Source organism: Phyllosticta citriasiana (genome assembly GCF_038021145.1).
Source record: "Phyllosticta citriasiana strain CBS 120426 chromosome Unknown IWZ02scaffold_16, whole genome shotgun sequence".
Taxonomy (NCBI): domain Eukaryota; kingdom Fungi; phylum Ascomycota; class Dothideomycetes; order Botryosphaeriales; family Phyllostictaceae; genus Phyllosticta; species Phyllosticta citriasiana.
In genome coordinates, this window is record NW_027117293.1 from 65,398 (window position 1) to 84,772 (window position 19,375).

A 19,375-nucleotide genomic window follows, 5' to 3' on the forward strand; every position below is an offset into this window, starting at 1 on the left:
CGGTGGCGCCCCGATGGCCGGCGCTTTTTGGCCAGATGGGGCAAGGAGATCCGCAGGGCCCAAAGCCGCCCAAGCTCCCATCCAAGTCGACCATCTTCCATCAACCGCTTCGAATATTCCTCCGACCATGAGCGGAATCGACCCGCCTGCAGGAAACTCAGTCCCGTCCGAGCATGACGCCTTTGCCAAAGCCTCCGTCGACCAAATCCACGCTGAGCATCCCCATTTAACCGTACGCAACCCAGCACGAACCCTGATTCCCGTACCCCCTTGACCCCCAGCTCGACCCCTTCTTCCCCCTAGTGATTCGTGCTTACCCCTCTCCAGCCTCTGGACCTCCAAATCCTCTCTCTTCCCTCCGATGACCACTACACGCCGCACACCTGGTCAAACCTACAAAAGCTGCTCGGCTCCAACTCGCTGCATTTGCTGGCCCGATCACCTTCTCAGCTGCGGGCTTACCTTGCCTGGACACGTCGGATCCGCACCGCTTACGGTTCCCTCACAAACTACATCCTCGCCGAGCGCCTGCACTGGACGCCGCTGCCAGTCCAAACCGAAGGAGAACCTCCCCGCTTCCAGGTCAAAAACCCAACACCTTTCGCCGATCCTATCGACTATGCCATCCTGCGGAACGACTGGCCATATGGCCTGGACGCAGGCATCACGCATCTCTGTGTGTGGCTCAAGACTCCGATGGCCATCAAGCCAGAAGATGGCGACTTGACGAATGAAGCGCGGGCCTTGGTCGAAGACTTTGTGACGCGCGAGTTCCGGCGTGCCATTGGAGAGGTGGATGAAGAGGGTAAGGGGACGAAGGGTGAAAAGGTGCTGTGGTTCAAGAACTGGGTTGCGCTGCAGAGCGTGAGAGGCGTGGATCACGTGCATGTGCTTGTTAGAGGGGCTGGAGAGGAGGTGCTGCGAAAGTGGATGAACTAGAACTGTGCGGAAGTGGAGCTCGGATGGTAAGTTCCTTAAGTTTTTGATGATTATATCGCAATTTTCTTTTGCTGCACGATTTCCCAAATGAGCCACGGCTCCACAGATCTTGAGCGCGGAAATGAACTTCAATCGACCATACATGACTTCGGTTGTCATTTTCTTCCTGACATCATTTTGAGAGAAGATGGAGTTTGTTTTTCCTACCTCTAATCTGACCCGCTTCGTGGCAATGGCTCGTCATCGTCGTCTACCACTTCGTCAACCTTAAAGGTGTCCCAAGCGCTCCTTGGCCGTCATCTTCAGCAAACCGACCTAGATATCACAATGTCTCTCAAAACGTTCGAAAGATCCGCGGGGAGACCCGATCGATTCCACTTCGTCACAGCAGCTCGGCCCACTATCGACACGACCACGGAAGTCACGGCGATTTCTCTATCAGACGCATACGAGCGCTCTCAGCCCCTTGACGCCAATGGATATCCCATCTACACCTCGTCCGAGCTATCACTGCTAATCAAAGAGGCTGTTGGCCTTTTCTGCGCATACCACACTCGCCGAAACAGTGGAGATGAGTACGCCATTGCTTGCTATCGAGCCAAACAACTTCGCATCTTCCTCGACTTCTACGACGACAAAGACTGGGAGCTCAGAATGGAGCCCATCGATCTAGACGACGAGCAATACAGCATAGGCAAGATTTACAAGCGGACGGAGGCATTCTACGCAGGCCTCGACGCCTTCTGGAACCACCCGGAACCCCGAAACATGCGATTACTCACGTTACGCGAGCGCACGCTGGATCTTCTTGAGGCGGCCTACGACGGCGACAAGAGCGCTGCGCTGCGGGACGTGGACAGCATACATTGGAATTCCATGTTCTCCATGCCTGACGAGCTGACCCGAATCGTTAACATTGTCGCCAAACGCGCGCCGGAGCGCGACTTTTCGAAGGGGGGGGGCCGGAGGAAGTGGAGAAGTTGATCGGTGAGCTCAAACTGTGCTCGCAGCCGCGCGTTTTTGACCTGCGGCGCAGAGGACGCGCGATGTTGCCGCAGGACGAGCAGCCCGCAGGTTGCCTGAAGCGGTGCTACGCGGACCCGAACCGCTTCATGGACGCGGCTGAGACAGCCTGCCGTGTGTATGGGAATGCTATCGTGTCTGGCAATTTGTGGATGTGTTTTCGCGACTTTGCGCTGAAGTGGTGGGTTCATGCTGAGCCCGCAGAGAGGAGGAGACTACTGGAGGCGGCGGACATGGGCGAGTGGAGGAAGGCTTTGGTGGTAAATTTGAGCCATGACAAGCTTTGCCCTTGCGAGGGCTTCAAGAAAGACTGTCTATTGGTGTAGAAGAGAATCAAGAGCGGGATGGACTAGCATCGAAGGTAAGAAGGCAACTAGTAGGAAACTTTTGACAACTAACGTACTCGCAGACACTATCCCATCGTGCGTCAACCAACGACGCATCGAGCTTCAAGAGTTGCGTCAAACGACCATGGCGAAGAAGGCGCTGATGTAGGAAACCGAAAACTCCCTCAATCCATTCAATCAATCCTTCAGTCTGAACACCACCCTTAGGGCATGCGACTTCGTAATCCACTCCAGCAACACACGATCCTTGATACACCAACACCCTGTTCCCCTCCCCCTATCCCCCCACTCGAGTCTTCCCCTCACTGAAAACCGCCGCAGACGAAGACGTCTGAGACGCGCGAGACAGCCTCATGAATGTCATTGATGTTGTGGCCAACATCATGCAGCGCCTCAGCGAGCGTATCCGGATCAGGATCAACCAAGTCCTGCACACGATCCACAGTAGCTCCCGCCTCTGCGGAAATGGCATAGACCTGCTCGAGGGCGTCCTGAATGTTCTCCATGTCGGCGACCAGGACGGTGGCGACGTCCGAATCGTCGGTGGTGATGCTGCTGCTGCTGCTGCTGGCGTCGGAGACGGTGGCGGCGGCGGCCGGGAGGCGCGGGCACGCGTCCAAGAAGGCTTCGCGGGCGAGGAGCTGCGCCTTGCGCGCCTTGACGGCTTCGTGCTCCCAGAAGGCCTTTGTGCCGGCGAAGAAGGCGGCAGCGGCGGCGGCGAGCTGTACCGGCGACGAGACGCACGGGTCAGCGGCGGCGAAGGGGGCGCCCAGCACGTGGAGCGCGCAGCCGGCGGCGTCGTACTGCTCGAAGAAGAGCGGCAGCGCGGCGATGATGCGGATGTCGGCGGCGGCGGTGACGGCGCTCGTCGTCTTGTGGGCCGCGTTGTAGATGAAGTGGAGGCGGTAGGCCTCCGCGAGGAGCAGGTCGCGCTGCTGGCCGGTGTAGCGCGGCAGGCCGGAGACGTCGACGTCTGGGACGAGACCGTAAGCCTCGCCGAGATCGTTGATCGTGGTGGTGGTAAACATGGTGGTGGCTGGCTGGGCAGTCTAGTGAGCATGAGGAGCGTTCGTGAGGTCGGCGAACTGACTGTCTGTTGGAGATCGACGCGTTCGCCGATTTGAAGAAGCAGGCGGGATCGGGGCGTTCGCGCAAGAGAGACTTGTCTGTTCAGGTGACAGGATTCAGTGTTTGCTTGAACCATTCATCTTCTTTGCTCACCACGGCTCATGAGCCGTCTAGGATGTTTGAGTACCTGGTGGTGGTGACAAAAGGGGGTGTTTCGTCGGGTGAAGGAGGTGCGGTGTTACGGTTGGAAAGATAGAGGAGAGTTGAATTCAAAGAGGAGGGTCTGGTCACCATCTACTGCCGGCATGAAGATTCGGCGCAAGACTGGCTCTTCACGATGATGTCGTTGGCAACATTATGGACCGGCACTGTATGGTCGACAGCAAAACAACAAGAAGATGGGGCAAGACTCGCATGACTGAGGCTTCCATGCTGGCATGAATGTGAACTCTGAGTTCAAGGGGTTGTCTTTTAGTAAACACTCCATTTTCGGCGCCATGGGCACCCTCCGCCGCGGATTGGAAGCAAACACTTCATGAAAGAAAGCGGCGCAGCACGTCTACTACCAAAACAGTGGTATTACCTGAGCTCTTCAATCCAGAAGCTTCCACTGACAGCACGAATAGGCCATGAATACTCCTCGCTGCGAGAAACACTAAGACATTCAACACCACTCAACCCACAGGCACCACCAATACATCTTCTGCGTGAATGTTCAGGCGATAAACTCACCAAACGCCGCAGAACCTCGATAGTGATTTGATTTTTCGTCCCGGAAGCTCTTCAGTGAGAGATGAAAGCACGCATAAAGCTCACAGGGCGTGCTTCTATGGACTTGGCAAGTTTGCCGATCAAGCGGCTGCTCACAGCTCCGGGCGTGCCCTCCGCATTTGTATTTCCATCGCCATCTTGCTCGAACTCCAGGTAGGAGTTGAAGAGAAGGACACCACGTGGTAAGAATTCTGGTCTAGCTGAACAGACTTGTTGTTGTTGTTGTTGTTGTTGTTGTGGTGGTGGTGGTGGTGGTGGTGGAAGAGCAGCGAGTTGGCGCACTACCTCAGGCCCAAGGCCGCATCACCTACATTGCCAGCTCTACGACAGAGCTTCAAGACGCCCTGCCACACTGAATTCAAGTACGCCGCGAGCTATTAACAAATCTACCACTTTGCCAACCCAAAGACAGAAGCAGAAAGGAAAGGCAAGATCAGCGCAGCAAGCTGGCAGCTCCACCGCCAACGCTCAAAGCCGTACAACAGAACATCGAGCGTGCCACCAGCTGCAGAAACTCCCTTTGACCATCATCAAACTCCCCATCCATCTCCATCCTCAGCCCAGAAAGTCAGGTCCAAGCACCAGCAGCAGTCCCTTGCATTAGCGCCGCCGAGCAGTGAGGCATGTGCCAAGGGACCATGACTGCTCCGGGCCGGTTATGCCTGACGCACGCGGCGGCCGCTTCGGCGACGGCGCGGGACGCCGGGCGCGGGATGACGTTTGCGGGATGGAAGATTTTCGTCCTTTTCTTTTCGCTTCTGAATTTTCCTGCGGTTTGCATGGATGTGATGCATGGGTCTATTTGATTGCCCTTCCTTCGGATGGATGAATGCAATTGGAGGTGAGCTTGGCAACTTGACGCTGGGCCAGTCAATCGAATTCCCGTGTGATCCATGCATTAGAGCCCGTTCTATCCAGAGGTAAATGTACAGGAAATTTTCTCATCGGATCCAGTCCAAGAGGTGTGGTTTCATTCATTTCTCTTTGCCACATGGCAGTATGCTGTCGTCTCAACCCTGCCATTCCCATCCCATGATGAATGTAGACGCTTTTTCATGACCCAAGCCTGCTTCAGAACAGTAGGCTCTATATGACCCTGACTCAGATGTCATTGGAAAAAGCGGTTTTTCTTTGAGACGCCAGAAAAGAGCAAACCAAATGTCCAGTCATCGATTGCCAGCCGAAGAGAAGTCCGCACTGGACTCGTCTCGTTTCGGCGGGCCAGAAATACCGTTTTGTCGTGTTCCGTGTGTCGATCGTGAGGTGCAAGGAGCTTAGGTGACCGTGTAGCCACCGTCAACGCGCAGGTCCGCACCAGTAACATAGTTGGAGGCGTCACTGGCCAGGTAGGTAACCGCACCCATCAGGTCTTCCGGTTGTCCCATCTTGCCCTGTGGAATCAGCGAGATCCACTTGTCGCGAAGATCCGGGTTCTCGTCAAGAATCTTCTTAGTACTGTCAAAGTATTAGCTGGTCTTCTACCCACGGAGCACATTGTAGATTTGCGATGGGAGCTTACAGTGCCGTCAGCATGTATCCGGGAGAGATACAGTTGACCCGGATGCCAGCGTGCGCCCATTCGACTGCCAACGATGAAGCCAGGTGACGAACTGCGGCCTTGGCTGCGTTGTAAGGTGCCTGAGGCTGGGGAACGTTCACGATGGCGCCAGACATGCTGCCAATCATGACGATCGAACCAGGTGCCTTTCTCTCCAGCAGGTGGCGGGCGACGCCAGTCGCAAAGAGGTATGTTCCGTCGACATTGACACCCCAGAGCTTCTGCATGCGGTCATGGGGGTAGGAAATGGCATCGAAGTTCTCTGTGAAGCCGGCGCTGGTGACAAGGTTGTCGATCTTACCGTGGGCAGCCTATATACAAGTCAATGATAGGTTCGCGATGTGTGAGGGAAAAAAAGCAAGGGACGGGCAGCGGCTTAAGTAGCAGTGCTTTGTGCAATGGAAGGATTGCTCGGGTGAAGCAAGCCTGGTGTTGCTGAAAGCTAGCCACGAATCCAAACCGCCACCAAATATTGACAAATTTGTGTGACAACAGGAGGAGAACGTACCAGGACATCGGCGATGGCTGCATTGACAGAGTCGGGGTTTGCAACGTCCGCATAGTGGGCCGTCACGGTAGGAACGCTACAGATTCATTCATTGTCAGCGATTGGCGCTTTGAAAACTCAGGAATGCGGAGGTAGCACAATGAGGGGTCGAGGGGCTCGTAAACGCGCGCCCAGCAAGCTAGTGAAGCTGCACCCGGCTGAGAGGCAAATCCGGAAAAAGAAACCTCACGATGTGTAACGTGGGATCTATGCACAAGGGGCGCACTTACACGTCGGTGTGGTGGTTTTCCTTGCGGAAAGTCTCCATCAGGCCCTTGGCCGAGCGCTCAGCTTCCTCCTCTGCGCAGCATCATGTTCAGCCATTGTAGGTGAAGTTGAGGATGCGGAGCTTACTGTGCATGTCGACAATGGCTACGTTGGCGCCGCTGTTGACCAGGGCCTGGGCCATGACGAGTCCGAGACCGCGGGCGCCACCGGTCACGATGCCCGTGCGACCCTCGAGCGAAAAGCTGGCAAGAGTGCGCTTGAAGTGCCATCCGGCGCGGCCCTGAGCAGGACGGCTGGAGGGGAGGTACTCTTCACCTGGGTATTCGTAGCGGACAGACTCGTCGGTGCGGGCAAACTGGCCGCCTTCCTGCTTGTCGGCCTGGCCGGCAGCTCCGGCGTTTTTGGAGCCGTCCTTGGGGGACTTGTCGCTACGCTGGGCAGAGACGGAAAGGCATCTCTGGTGAGCTGTGGCAGGACGGGCGGCAGAGAACGCGAGGTGGGTAGAGCGCGGGGCGGTGGAGCGGGCAGCTGTGGAGAGGAATTGCGGGCGGAACATGGTGTCGAGCTGTGCAGAGGGTGATTTGGGGGGGGGGGGGGGGGGGGTGGAGGAGTCGAAGGTCAATTGGGGTGTGGGGAGGAGGAGGAGGATGGTTTTGTAGCTGTGTGTGTGTGTGTGTGTGTGTGTGTGTGTGTGGCAGAAGGACAGAGAAGAAGGAGACAGAGACAGCCAGGAAGGAGCTTCCTTGGGTAGGTTGTCGAGTCGCGGATGACGTTTTGGGAGACGTTCGCTGCCCTACCGCCGTGAGCTTCAGCACTGGCCACTGATTGGCGGGATACCCAAAGGAGCATCGCCCTTGTTTCCCTGCCCTTAACCTCCCTCAGCTTAACATCCATCACTCCATGTCCCGCCCACCGCACTCCGCTCCACCGCCTGTCCACCACCATGACGCCGCCCGCCCTCAACCTGTACCTCTTCACCTGGAACCTGGCCCGCAACCTCGTCGATCCTCGCCAGCTCGCCGTCAATTTTTTTCGCGCCGCCTCTACTCCTGCCTCAGGCTCGGGGTCCACCTCCGCCAGCTCCACCACAACAACGCTCCCTGACGTCATTGTCCTTAGTCTGCAAGAGATCGCCCCAATTGCATATGCCTTTCTCGGTGGCCACCTGCTGGACCCGTACCTCAGTCGCATCATCGACATCTTGCCGCTCGCCGCCAAACACCACGGCGCCAGCCCAGATTCCTATCGTCATGTGCTTACTAAGACCCTGGGCCTGACGGCCATCATGGTCTTTGCGACCCCCGAAGCCGCCGACCGCATTTCCTGGATCCAGACTGCCGGAGTCGGCGTCGGTCTCTGGGACATGGGCAACAAGGGCGCCGTGGGAGTCCGTCTGGGACTGCGCCCCGAGCCCGACAGCGACCTGCAGGAAGATGTCGAGCTGACATTCGTAGCCGCGCATCTAGCGCCCATGGAGCCTGCAGTAGCCAGGCGCAACGAGGACTGGGAGACGATAGCACGCAATCTCGTCTTCCAGGCCGACGCCGACCATGCTGCAGCCAAGGCGGGGGAACCTGCAGTAGAGCCCGAGACTCGAGACGAGGACGACCACCAGCAGCCTTTGATATCGAAAGACTTCGCCTCGAGCGCTGCGACCGCCCTTCACGGCATCTACTCGCCCACGGCGCACGTCTTCTTTGCAGGAGACCTCAACTATCGCACCAGTGACACGCCGCCCTCGCCCAAAGACCATCATCAATTTCCGCAGCCAGACGCGTCGCCCGACTCACCGCTGCACTACACGCATCTACTAAAGTCGGATCAGCTGGCGCGCGAGAAGGCCGCGGGCCGCGTCCTCCAAGGCTTCATCGAAGAACCCATAACCTTCCCACCAACTTACAAGTACTCCTTCCGCCGACGACCGCTACCTCCTCCACCATCAGAGACTCCATCACCCGAGCCCGAACTGACGACATGGCCCTGGGCCAAGCACCGCTTCCCCAGCTGGTGCGATCGGATTCTCTTCCTCTCATCTTCTAGCCCTTCAAACAGCAGCAGCGGTAGCACCGACGACTTGCCTCTCCACCCCCATGCATACACTGCTCTCCCCGTCCTGTTATCCTCTGACCACGCACCCGTCGCGCTGTCCCTCTCCCTCATCCCCAAGCCCCTCACTCCGCCATCTGATTCGTCTCATCCGCGTAACCAGCCACCTTTCCCGCTGAGCCCGGACTGGAAGCAGCGGCGCGAGGCGGCGCGCAGGAAGGAGATCGCCGTTGGCGTGCTTTCGTGGTTGGGCTTGACGTGGGAGGGCAACGGCGTGCTGCTGGCGGTGGTCGTTGGCTGGGTTGCCGTTTGGGGAGTTTTGGGGAGCAGGTAGGTTTCTCAAGGGCGGCTTGGTGCTTGGTGGGTGTAGTTAGCATGGTGGAGCGGTCAAAAGGGTCATAGGTGTCTAGCATTTTAGGTTTAGATGTGCAAAGTGGCAAGCGGAGTCGGTAATGTCAAGCGCGTTGTCTCGTTCAGTCGCTACGGTCAGTATCACGACGCAGAAAGAATTAAATGATGCAGTGACGCGATCACTCAAACCAAGAACAGCCTCAAGGATATGCCGGCGGAGCCCTGTTGCGGAACCATGAAGCCCGAAACAATCCCCACACAACCGGCCAACCTAGCAGACAGAGATACCTGCGCTTCTCTTAGTCCTCTCCCACTTCCCGCCATCTACGTGACTGCCAAGCAAGCAAACGTGGCTCAATTTCAACATCACAGATGCCATAACACGACGACAAGACAAGATCTCCCTCGCTCGATGGAACGGGTACATGTAAATCGGCAACATCAACGAAGGCAGTGCAGAGGGAGAGCAGAAAGATTGGACACGGCGCCATCAAGCCAGGCATCGACGCCGTGGCAGAGCAGAGCAGAGCAGAGCAGAGCAGCGCGACAAGAATCAAGTGAGACATAAGAGAAGAGTTTTCTATGATACAAAAAAGCAAAGCAAGAATCATGTGACGACTACCGTACGCTGTGCGAAACCCAAGGCTTGTCGCGTCCATCCATCCTTCCATTTGTCAACGTTCCAGTTACTGTAACTGTAGTCTTTTCCCGATGTTTCGCCGCTCTTTCTTTTCGCATCTGCAAGCTCGCTTTTGCTTGTGACACTGTTTGAGGGTGTGGGAGAGGAGATAAGTGGTGGTAGAGTGGTGTGTTGGTGGAGGTAGTGGTGGTGATGCTGGATCCCAGCTCGACTTTGCCCGGTTCAGGTACCATGTGGGTGGTGCGCTTTTTTGCAGAGAGAAGCGAGCACACCCGAGGGTCGCGAGGAGCAGCGAAGCAGGAGAGACGAGGAGTGCAGGCACAAACTCGCCTGTTGGTACAGCGGGAGGAAAAAGGGAGGTGAGGTGCAGGCAGAGGCGGACAGCGAAACGTATGGATGGATATTCAACCACGCCATCTCATCACTTCCTCTTCGCTTCCTCAAGCACCTCACCCTCCCTCTCACCGGCGCCAATCTCGCCCTTGCGCACCTTCTTAACCTCACCATCAATCTCGACATCCTCAACTTCTTCCCCATCCTCCAGCTCCTCTTCCACGTCGGTAACAGCCTCCGCCTCCATCTCCTCGCGCTCACTGACGCGCGGACCCCTCTCGCCTTGCACGACCTCACCGCCACTAATCTGCCACTCCATCAGCCGGGAAAATGCTCCTCCGCTCTTACTCAGCTCCTCAAAGGTTCCCTCTTCGGCGACGCGACCATCATTGCCCAAACAGACAATGCGGTCGGCGCGCTTGATGGTGCTGAGGCGGTGCGCGATGCTGATGGTCGTGTTGTTGCCGCGCAGCAGCGCCGTCAGCGCCTGGTTGACCAGCGTCTCGCTCTCAGCGTCGAGCGCCGACGTCGCCTCGTCGAGGATGAGAATGTCCGGGTTCTTGAGCAGCGCGCGCGCAATGGCAATGCGCTGCTTTTGGCCGCCAGAAAGCTGCGTGCCGCGAGCGCCGACCGAGGTCTCGAGTCCTTCCGGCTGTATACTTGTTAGCAGCTTGGTCTGTCTGATGAGCAGGTGGGCGAGACTTACAAAGTCGCTGATGAACTGGCAGTTGGCCTTGCGCGCCGCGGCAATGATTTCAGCCTTTGTTGCGTTGGGATTTCCATAGGCAATGTTTTCGGCAATGGTGCCGGAGAAGAGCACCGGTTCCTGGCCGACGAAGCCAATCTTGCGGCGCAGCTGTTTCGCATTCATCTGCGTGATGTCCTTGCCATTGATCAGGATACGGCCCTGGCTGGGAATGTAGAAGCGAAGTAAAAGACTGGCAACGGTCGACTTGCCCGCGCCGCTGGGTGCGACAATGGCCACATTCTTGCCTTCGGGAATCTCAAAGGTTAGGTCTTGAAAGATTGATACGGCCGGCCTGGTGGGGTAGCTGAAGTGGACGTTTTCGAAACGAATGGGACCACGCGCCGACTTGACAGGGTCGCCGACTGTCGGAGGTAGCGTAGGGTTGCGGTCTTGCAATTCAAAAAGACGACTGGCTGCTCCGACGCCTTTCATCAACTCCGAGTAGAATCCCGAAAGGCCAAACATGCTTGAACCTGCGTACGCGGTGTACATCAAAAAGGACGAGAGGTCTCCGATGCTAATGGCGCCAGACTTGACCATGGCACCGCCGACATACAGCACGCCCAGGATGGTAAAGTTGCCCATCAACCCGGTACTACCGAAGAACGTGGCCGCAACAATGGCTTCCTTTTTACCCAGTTCGAATATCCTCTTGACCTGGCGGTTGTAGCGGCCAACCTCTTGGACTTCTCCAGCAAAGGACTGGGTTGTGCGCACATTTCCCAGACGCTCCTCGGCAATCTTTGTCAAAGTTCCAAGATTCTTCTGAATTTTGCGGCTAATGTTGCGCATGTAGCGCCCAAAGAGAAACGCGGAAACGGCCACGGGTGGGAACATGATACCAAGAACTCCAGTGAGTTTCAAAGACACCCAGCCCATCATACCAAGACCGGCTGCGCCGCTGACCAGGGAGCGAAGACCGTCTGAGAGATTCTGCGTAATGCTCTTGCCGACAATGATTGTATCCGATCCTAAGCGAGAAATCAAGTCTCCCACTCTGTTGGCGTCGAAAAACTCGGCGTTCTGAATCAGTGTGCGTCGGTACAGCTGGGAACGTAACCGCGCAACAACTCTCTCGCCGACGATCCGCAGGAGAATGATGCGTCCGTAGTTGGCTCCGGCTCCCATAACGAGGACTCCAGCGAGGGCTGCGTAAAAGGTCGTGACGTCCAGTCCAAAAAGCAGTTCCTTGTTGCCTTCGGCAGAGGTTGCAATGTCGATGATTTTGCCAATCGAAAAGGGTATAGACATGGTTACAGCAGAGGATATCAACAGGAAGACAAAGGCCATGCCGAGGGTTTTGGCCTCTGGGCCGGCAATCTTGACGAGTCGCAAAATCTCGTTCATGCCGCCCTTCTTGCCACCCCTGCTCAGCTTCGCGCTGAGGTCGACTTTGGCTGCCTGCGCGGCCTTTTCCGATTTGGAAAAGCCTTGGTCTTCATCGTCATTCTCTTCCTTGTTCTCCTTGCCCTGCTCCTTCATCTCATCTTTGTACGACTTTTTGGGTTCGGCATATTTTGTGGAGGCGGTGAATGTTCGAATCGAGGCGGATATGGACCATGGAGGAGTGTTCAGTGGTGCGGTAGAAAGAATACGTCCGCGGCTGAGCGGTGACGTCGACGTTCTCGACGCGGCCGCGGTAATTGGGGAGGCAGGATTGGAAAAAGTCCTTGAGCTGGCGAGCCTAGCGGCCACGGAGCGAGCAATTGGACTTTCGAAGGATTGCCTGGAGGCTTGAGAAACAAGTCCCCGACAGTTCCAGCCGCGCTGGAACATGGAGGTTGATGCGCGCATTGTTCAGCCGGCGAGTTACCGACGGGCTATGCAAAGTGGATGAGTGGTTGCAAGCAGTTGGAACGAGCTGAACATGATGCTACCAATTCGGAGACGAGCTATGCGGGCGGGCTGGCGGCTGCAGGCATGGGTGGTGGTGAAGGAAGACAGAGGACAAAAAGTTGAAGTAGGCCAAGACAGTGGTGATGCGATCATACCAGGAGCCAGGGAGTCGTCGGCCGCATCAAGGTCCGAGTTCTGCGGAATCGCGAAGAACATGAACCAACCAAAGGCCCCGCGTCGCGCTAGCAGCTTGCCAGCCCAAGCTGTCATTTCTGCCACCACCACCACCTCCTCCTCCTCTGCCCTTCTTCCCCTCTGCTTCTTCGCACTTTGTCCTCTTTCGCCTCCTTTTCGTCCAACCATTGTCTTCCAGCGTTTGTTTCTACCGTCACCCAGCCCCGCATCCCCGTCGCAAGCGCCACCTGCATCACCATGCCCATCGACTACAGCAAATGGGTTTGTCCCGCAGTCTCCCTCTGCAATCTCCCGTCTGACAAGCCTAAAGGACCAGCTGGAGCTCAGCGATGACTCCGACGTTGAAGTCCATCCAAATGTTGACAAAAACTCCTTCATTCGCGCAAAGCAGAACCAAATCCACATGGAGCGCGAGCAGCGAAAGCATCAAATCACCACCCTCAAGTACGAGCGCATAATCAATGACGGCCTGCTGCTACGAATCGACAACCTCCTCACAGCTCTCAAGTCGCACAAGGACGCTTCCAACCCGGACAACGTCGAGCAGCTCGTCTTCCAGTCCATGCTAGAGTCTGCCGACCCTTCAGAGGACTCGCCGCCCCCGCCTCCTGAGGGAGTACACACCCACGTCAAGGAAAAGCCCACATATTCCAGAATGATGGCTGCTCTGGTTGACGAGGTCAAGAAGCAGGTCGATGAGAAGAAGCCAACGCCCGAGCAGCGCTACGATGCTTTCATAGAACAGCTGGGAGAGGAAAAGAAAAAGGTCGCTGGCCTGCAAGGGCAATTGCTGGAAAAGCTTGCAGAGTTGGAAAAGGAAGCAGCTCGTCACATTACCAGCGACGACCTCAAGACCGGCTTCGACTACTCCAACGTAAAAAAGACCTCGGAACAGCCCTCTACTTCGAGCTTGACCCACAAGGCCGATTCTGTTGAATTGCTGAACCCCGGCAGACCTGCTCTCTCAGGCCGCACGGACACTGGCCAGTCATCCGGCGCAGACGCGGACATTGAAGACGGCGCAAATGTAGACGACGACCCGGACAACGTCGTGGCAAGCAAGGACGCCAAGGAGTTTGCAAAGATCCCCGTCGGCGACTATCGCACGTGCTTGCAATTCCTCTCGGAACACCCCAACATTCTCAAGGAGAGCGAGACGGATGGTCTTCTAGTCGAGGCTTTCGATGCCGAGCTCGAACAAAAGCACAAGTACTCCCACCAGTGCGTGCATCAAGCGCTGCTATTGCAATACTGCCGCCAACTGGGCCGCGATGGAGTACAGCTATTTTTCAAACGGCAAGTAGTTGCACTTGCATAATGGTCTCATTTCCTAATGTGACGCAGCATCACGACCAAGGAGCACCAGGCTCAGAAGCTCTTCTTGGATGACGTCAACAACACGTACGGCCGCATCCGCACGCGCGCTGCAGAAATCAGAGAAGAGCGCAAGAACAACCCGCAGCCTGAAGGCGTCGAACAAATCCAACTGCACGCTGTGGATCCCAACACCACCATCAGCATCCGTGTACCCCCTGCAGCCGATGAGTCCAACCCGGAAACCATGTCGGAGGAGGCCAAGGCTGCGCGAGCCATTTTTGATTCGTTCCCGCCCGGTCTGCAGAGAGCACTGCAAAGCGGCAAGCTGGACGAGGTCAACAAGGTCTTGGCCAAGATGAGTGTAGATGAGGCGGAGCAGATTGTGGAGCAGTTGGGTAATGGAGGCATGCTGAGCTTAGAGGAGGGAGTCATTGACGCCACGACCGAGGAGGGTCAGGCAAGGGTGAAGGAGATTGAGAGGACAGGCCGTATGCCGGGCGAAGTGGAAGAGTCAGAGCTAGCTGCAGACCCCGAATGAGGTTCATGCTCCCTTTCTGGCCTGTCTTTGGTGACGCGTTCACCAGATGGCAAATGTTTCATCCTGGGCGTTGAGCAAAAGAGACTCGCAGACTGCCATGATCAAGCTACATCGCTCATAGAACACATAATCGTATGCAAGTCCAGCTTGTGGAAGACGATGGGTAGAGCAAGGGGGGTTCTCCGAGCTTGGCAGCAATGCTATCCCTCTCGCAAAGAGTTTACTGAATTGCATCCACGGGCAAGGGTCTAATGTATGAAAGTCAAGATTGACAAAGCGCTAGCCGCTCTCTAACGACAAGCCACGGTTGAAACCAGGGCAAAGAGTGTTTACCCACAGCTGCCGTCAACCAGCATCCATGGATGTGCCAGGGTCGATGTTTTGGCGCGAGGGATTGAAACATCCGAGATTCAGCCGCTCGCATTCGTCACAACCGCGGCAGACGTCAGGTCAACTTCCGCCAACCCAACCTCAGCTGTACTACTCTCCTCACTCAACAAGCCGTGACGCGCTGCCGACAGCATTCCTCCCTCCGCCTGGCGCATACTATGAAGCGTCAGTTGCGTCCTTGCCAGTCAAGGCCGCCAACTCTCCGCTGACAGCTGAGCTACTGCAGCTAAATGAGCCAGCCCCTCCGTTCACGTCTCCCACCATGTTCAACATCTCGAATCTGGTAGCGAAAGCCCAGCAGTTTATTGAGCCATCGCTGTCCCTGTCTACTGCAAACTCAAGTCGACCCTCGAAAGCCACCCTCTTCCGTCACCAATTCCGCCTCCCGGAGAATCAGAATCCCCTGCAGGAGATCACTGCCGAGCTCACCCTCGTCGCGCCACAGTCCTCTCGCGGAGCCCATGATGGCGCATCCAACGCCGACACTCGCCAGGGCAGTCATTACATTGGAAAGCTGCATCTCAGCGAACAGTTCCTCTGCTTCTCGACACAGGGCAGCAGCTTCCTGTCGAGCGCAAGCCTGAGTTCCAGCTCTGCCTTTACCGGACAGACACATGGCGCAGGCCCGGCCGGTAACGGCTTTACCCTCCCGCTTTGCACCATCAGGCGCGTCGAGCGATTGCATAGCCAGAGCTACATGTTTGCCCTAGCCATAACGACAATAAACGGTCTCATTGATTCGAACAAGGCGAAAAAGGAGGGCGTCGTGCCGCAGAAGCTGACCATCCAGCTGGCTGGCACTCGGCAACAATGCGAAAGGTTTTGCGACGGCCTAAAGCGCGGTTTGCGGGAAGGCGTCAAGGATGTCGAGAACTTGAAGACGGTGATACAAGACTGCTACTCGGAGTACTTGTTGTCAGAAGACGGGAAGCCCAAAGAAGGAGACAGGGAGGGTGAGCCCAAGAGGCAACCGCCAGATACTGGTCTGGGCACCCAGTTCAAGTACCCTGGAAACCCTCGCAAGCTGCGAGAACCTACCAAGATCAGACTGTGGCGGGAGTATCTTCGCGAGAATGGTCGCAACGCGACTCTGATGCGCCAGCCGACATTCCATAAACTCATTCGTGTCGGTCTTCCGAACCGTCTGAGGGGCGAAATCTGGGAGCTTACCTCGGGCTCATTCTTTCTCCGTCTCCAAAACCCCAGGCTCTATGAAGATACCATATCGAAGAACCAGGGCCGAGAGTCTCTGGCAATAGACGAGATTGAAAAGGATCTTAACAGGAGTTTGCCCGAGTATCCCGGCTTTCAAAGCGATGAGGGAATCAATCGACTTAGACGAGTCCTGACTGCCTATAGCTGGACCAATCCCCGGGTTGGATACTGCCAGGCCATGAACATCGTTGTTGCTGCGCTCCTCATGTATGTGTGATAACCGTGACTTGAAGCACTTCCGCTGATATCAGCAGATACATGTCCGAATCGCAGGCCTTTTTCATCCTCTCCGTTTTGTGTGATCGACTGCTCCCAGGATACTACTCGACGACCATGTACGGAACTCTTTTGGACCAGCGCGTGTTTGAATCTCTTGTGGAGAAGACGATGCCGATTCTTTGGGAGCATCTCGTCAAACAAGACATTCAGCTCTCGGTCGTTTCCCTTCCTTGGTTCCTCTCTCTCTACATCAATTCCATGCCCCTGATATTTGCTTTTCGTGTTTTGGATGTTTTCTTCCTTGAGGGTCCCAAAGTTCTTTTCCAGATTGGTCTAGCAATCCTCCGGATCAACGGCGAAGAGCTACTGGACGCTACCGATGACGGAACTTTCATATCCGTCCTCAAGACATATTTTGCTCGTCTGGATGAATCAGCTCACCCTAAATCGGATAATCCCAAGTTGCGAGCGGTCACGAAATTCCAAGAGCTCATGGTCATTGCGTTCAAAGAGTTTGCGGGCATTACGCAAAACACAATTTCGGAGCAGCGGGCCAAGCACAAAGACGCGGTCTTGGAGAATATTGAAAACTTCGCAAAACGTACCTCGCTGCGCAATCTCGGTCCCGACAGCAAGAAGCTCAGCACGAACGATCTTGGTTTCCTGTACGATAGATTCTATGGCGTGCTTTACGAACGCCAGCAAAGAGCCCAGTTGGCAAAGCAAGAGGAAGAACGCAAAGAGAGGGCAAGCAAGATGAGAGCTTCTCAAATCATCACAGGCTTCTCTTTCGGCAGCGACGTTGAAAAGGGTCGTGTGGCCCTAGGACCTAGTCCCACGCAAATGGACTATGATGCTTTCAGAGAGTTTTTGGCCGGTAAGACCCCACGCACATTGTTACTTCATCGTTTCTGACTATGACAGGGATCGCAAGATGGGCTGTTACAGACTCTCCAACTGCTCCTCAAGATCCTCCACAACCGCAATCATATTGGAGCAAGACAAAACCTAGTCTTGGTCCGTGGGGCAGTGGTCCTGAGCCTACCGACCACGAGTTCATGCAACGTCTATTTAGACATTGGGACAGGGATGGCAACGGCCAATTGAGCCTTCAAAACGTCGTGTCTGGGTTTGCAGCGGTCAAAGGATCCAAAGACATCATGGCCAACATTGCTTACTTTTTCGACCTTTATGATGACGACAAGGACGGCAAAGTTGACCGCGAGGGCATTCTCCGGATTTCCGAAGCGCTTCTTTTCCTTACTCGGCGCGGCCTCGAGCTTCGTTCCGCATCAAGTTCAACTGACGCTTTGCAACCCGCGAATCCAATCGACCCGGAAAAAGAAAATGACGATGAGGCTATTCTTAACAGCATATCGGCATTCATCCGGCGATGTTTCGAATACGCCGACCCTGGACATGAGATTAACAAGGCAACTCAATCCGCGGTCAAGGACACCGCCGACGCGGTGAACGACTTCAGCATCGGTGATGAAGATGACGAGGACAATTTAATAGAGGTCGACGACAATAGTTCGGCCAAGCCTGCAAGCAAACCCACCATCAACACCCAAGTTGCTGTCCCAGAATCATCCGCGAAATCCCCCACTTCGCCAAGGCCTGATGCAACGTCTGCCAACCTCGCCCTGGACCCCGCGCACCCCCTCTACATAACCCTGCCAACCTTCCGCATGGTCATCCTCGCCGATGAAACCCTCGAGCACTTTTTCGACCGCGCCTTCTCCAATTCTTTCCGCCTTTCAGACATCCCCGTCGTGCCAGCTGCAACTCTAACCACTTTTGCCAACGCGGGCAAGGTATCTCCGCCTGGTGGGGGTTCCACGCCCACGGCATCATCTGGCCTCGGGAGCGGTCTCCCAACCGTTCCATCCACCGGTGGCGTCGTGCCGCCGGGTAAAGGACTCCGCGGCATGCTGGACAACATTGTCAGCGACGGCATGCGCGTGGCTGCTGAGGTTAAGCGCCGCATGGACGAGGCACAGCGCGAGATGGAGAATACGCCGGGCGGTGCAAAGGCGGGCCAGGACGATGACGAAGATGGCGATGAGGAGGGTGGTGGTGCTGAAGGTGATCGCGATTTGCTCGAGGGCGCTGAGGCTGCAGACGTTCAGGTGCACGATGACAAGAAGGGGCAGGATCTGGTAGATGCGGATGAGGGCGGTGGAGGAGATGTTGCTGCTGCGGTAGCAGGCAAAGACGAAGCAGGTAAACAGGACGCGAGCAATCGGGCGAGAAGTGGAAGCGCAGCCAGCAAGCGGGTCGTCGAGTTTGACCGCGGGTCGACGTTGTAGTTGTAGAAGAGAGAGTATTGGACCAGCCTACTTACCTACCTGCTTACCTTCTCATAGCGTCATCCATCTTCTCTGGCCTGTTTGTCTCGCCTGGAATCCATTCCTGTGCGTTTCTTCTTCGCCTCGGCCAGCCACTGAATGCATTTGGTGTGGTCTTGCTCTGCCTGGTGGAGGAGTGGTGCAGAGTGGAGTTTGCGTAACTACCAAGGATGATGTCACAAGTCCGGGACAAGTGCAGTACTTTTCCGAACCTTTGTCAATTGCTGCTGCAGGTTTTACGGTTCCATTCCTACTCACGTTCTGCGGAGAACCACAGTAGTCTGATCTAACAAGCGTGCGTCCCAGGATGAGACGTCTGTGGTGTTGCCGGAGCTGATCAAATCGAGAGCCAAACCATTATTTGTGATGATCCCTACCACGGGTATGTGGATGGTGGAGTGCGGGTAGTTCGCTCCGTTGTGTTCGGGATCGCGTTCTCAGCTGGGCAACAAGTATCGCGTCAGCTTCGTCTGGGCGAACTACTGATATTCCTAATCAAATCCGTCGAAGGTTTATGCTAGATCTGCTGACTGATTGGCGGCCATAACCTTGAGCAGATCCCTTTCCGAGTCCTTGACAGCGCGAAATCCAGCTTTGTGTTGTCTGGATTGTCAGTTCGCCGCTCGAAGTTTGGCTCTGGTAGTCGGCCTTGTCCGGGTTGGTTTCTTCCAGATTTTCTGCGCTCATCTCGTCCTTGTCTTGTTGGTCGTCCTGC

The 19,375-nt window shown here is 55.9% G+C and overlaps 9 protein-coding genes across 9 annotated transcripts; 5 read left to right on the forward strand and 4 right to left on the reverse strand.

The window, feature by feature from the left end:
• Nucleotides 1–127: 127 nt before the first annotated feature.
• On the forward strand, nucleotides 128–939 carry IWZ02DRAFT_436670 (uncharacterized protein; the record flags this gene model as incomplete). The annotated part of the gene is made up of 2 exons (XM_066766554.1): nucleotides 128–232; nucleotides 328–939. 2 exons carry the CDS (start codon nucleotides 128–130, stop codon nucleotides 937–939), a joined length of 717 nt encoding a protein of 238 aa, XP_066618626.1.
• Nucleotides 940–1,266: 327 nt separating this feature from the next.
• Nucleotides 1,267–1,923, forward strand: IWZ02DRAFT_494100 (uncharacterized protein; the record flags this gene model as incomplete). Its single annotated transcript, XM_066769992.1, has 1 exon — nucleotides 1,267–1,923. The coding sequence occupies one exon, from the start codon at nucleotides 1,267–1,269 to the stop codon at nucleotides 1,921–1,923; it is 657 nt and encodes a 218-aa protein (XP_066618627.1).
• A 688-nt stretch (nucleotides 1,924–2,611) lies between these two features.
• Nucleotides 2,612–3,337, reverse strand: IWZ02DRAFT_494102 (uncharacterized protein; the record flags this gene model as incomplete). Its single annotated transcript, XM_066769993.1, has 1 exon — nucleotides 2,612–3,337. One exon carries the CDS (start codon nucleotides 3,335–3,337, stop codon nucleotides 2,612–2,614), a length of 726 nt encoding a protein of 241 aa, XP_066618628.1.
• A 1,895-nt stretch (nucleotides 3,338–5,232) lies between these two features.
• IWZ02DRAFT_93345 (D-arabinitol 2-dehydrogenase) lies at nucleotides 5,233–7,247 on the reverse strand. The gene is made up of 5 exons (XM_066771432.1): nucleotides 6,608–7,247; nucleotides 6,484–6,553; nucleotides 6,215–6,290; nucleotides 5,668–6,017; nucleotides 5,233–5,603 (listed from the first exon to the last, which is right to left on the reverse strand). Exons 1-5 carry the CDS (start codon nucleotides 7,035–7,037, stop codon nucleotides 5,423–5,425), a joined length of 1,107 nt encoding a protein of 368 aa, XP_066618629.1. The 5' UTR covers nucleotides 7,038–7,247; the 3' UTR covers nucleotides 5,233–5,422.
• A 177-nt stretch (nucleotides 7,248–7,424) lies between these two features.
• Nucleotides 7,425–8,861, forward strand: IWZ02DRAFT_385384 (Endonuclease/exonuclease/phosphatase; the record flags this gene model as incomplete). The annotated part of the gene is made up of 2 exons (XM_066765399.1): nucleotides 7,425–8,060; nucleotides 8,100–8,861. The coding sequence occupies 2 exons, from the start codon at nucleotides 7,425–7,427 to the stop codon at nucleotides 8,859–8,861; spliced, it is 1,398 nt and encodes a 465-aa protein (XP_066618630.1).
• Nucleotides 8,862–9,019: 158 nt separating this feature from the next.
• On the reverse strand, nucleotides 9,020–9,744 carry IWZ02DRAFT_93380 (uncharacterized protein). The gene has a single exon (XM_066771434.1). It carries the CDS (start codon nucleotides 9,547–9,549, stop codon nucleotides 9,178–9,180), a length of 372 nt encoding a protein of 123 aa, XP_066618631.1. The 5' UTR covers nucleotides 9,550–9,744; the 3' UTR covers nucleotides 9,020–9,177.
• Nucleotides 9,745–12,609, reverse strand: IWZ02DRAFT_93379 (P-loop containing nucleoside triphosphate hydrolase protein). The gene is made up of 2 exons (XM_066771433.1): nucleotides 10,558–12,609; nucleotides 9,745–10,503 (listed from the first exon to the last, which is right to left on the reverse strand). The coding sequence occupies exons 1-2, from the start codon at nucleotides 12,391–12,393 to the stop codon at nucleotides 9,940–9,942; spliced, it is 2,400 nt and encodes a 799-aa protein (XP_066618632.1). The 5' UTR covers nucleotides 12,394–12,609; the 3' UTR covers nucleotides 9,745–9,939.
• A 43-nt stretch (nucleotides 12,610–12,652) lies between these two features.
• IWZ02DRAFT_462349 (Hsp90 co-chaperone Cdc37) lies at nucleotides 12,653–14,819 on the forward strand. The gene is made up of 3 exons (XM_066768274.1): nucleotides 12,653–12,891; nucleotides 12,941–13,926; nucleotides 13,975–14,819. Exons 1-3 carry the CDS (start codon nucleotides 12,868–12,870, stop codon nucleotides 14,483–14,485), a joined length of 1,521 nt encoding a protein of 506 aa, XP_066618633.1. The 5' UTR covers nucleotides 12,653–12,867; the 3' UTR covers nucleotides 14,486–14,819.
• Nucleotides 14,820–14,939: 120 nt separating this feature from the next.
• Nucleotides 14,940–18,888, forward strand: IWZ02DRAFT_93404 (rab-GTPase-TBC domain-containing protein). Its single transcript, XM_066771435.1, has 3 exons — nucleotides 14,940–16,297; nucleotides 16,345–17,186; nucleotides 17,234–18,888. Exons 1-3 carry the CDS (start codon nucleotides 15,138–15,140, stop codon nucleotides 18,619–18,621), a joined length of 3,390 nt encoding a protein of 1,129 aa, XP_066618634.1. The 5' UTR covers nucleotides 14,940–15,137; the 3' UTR covers nucleotides 18,622–18,888.
• The last annotated feature ends 487 nt before the right edge of the window (nucleotides 18,889–19,375 follow it).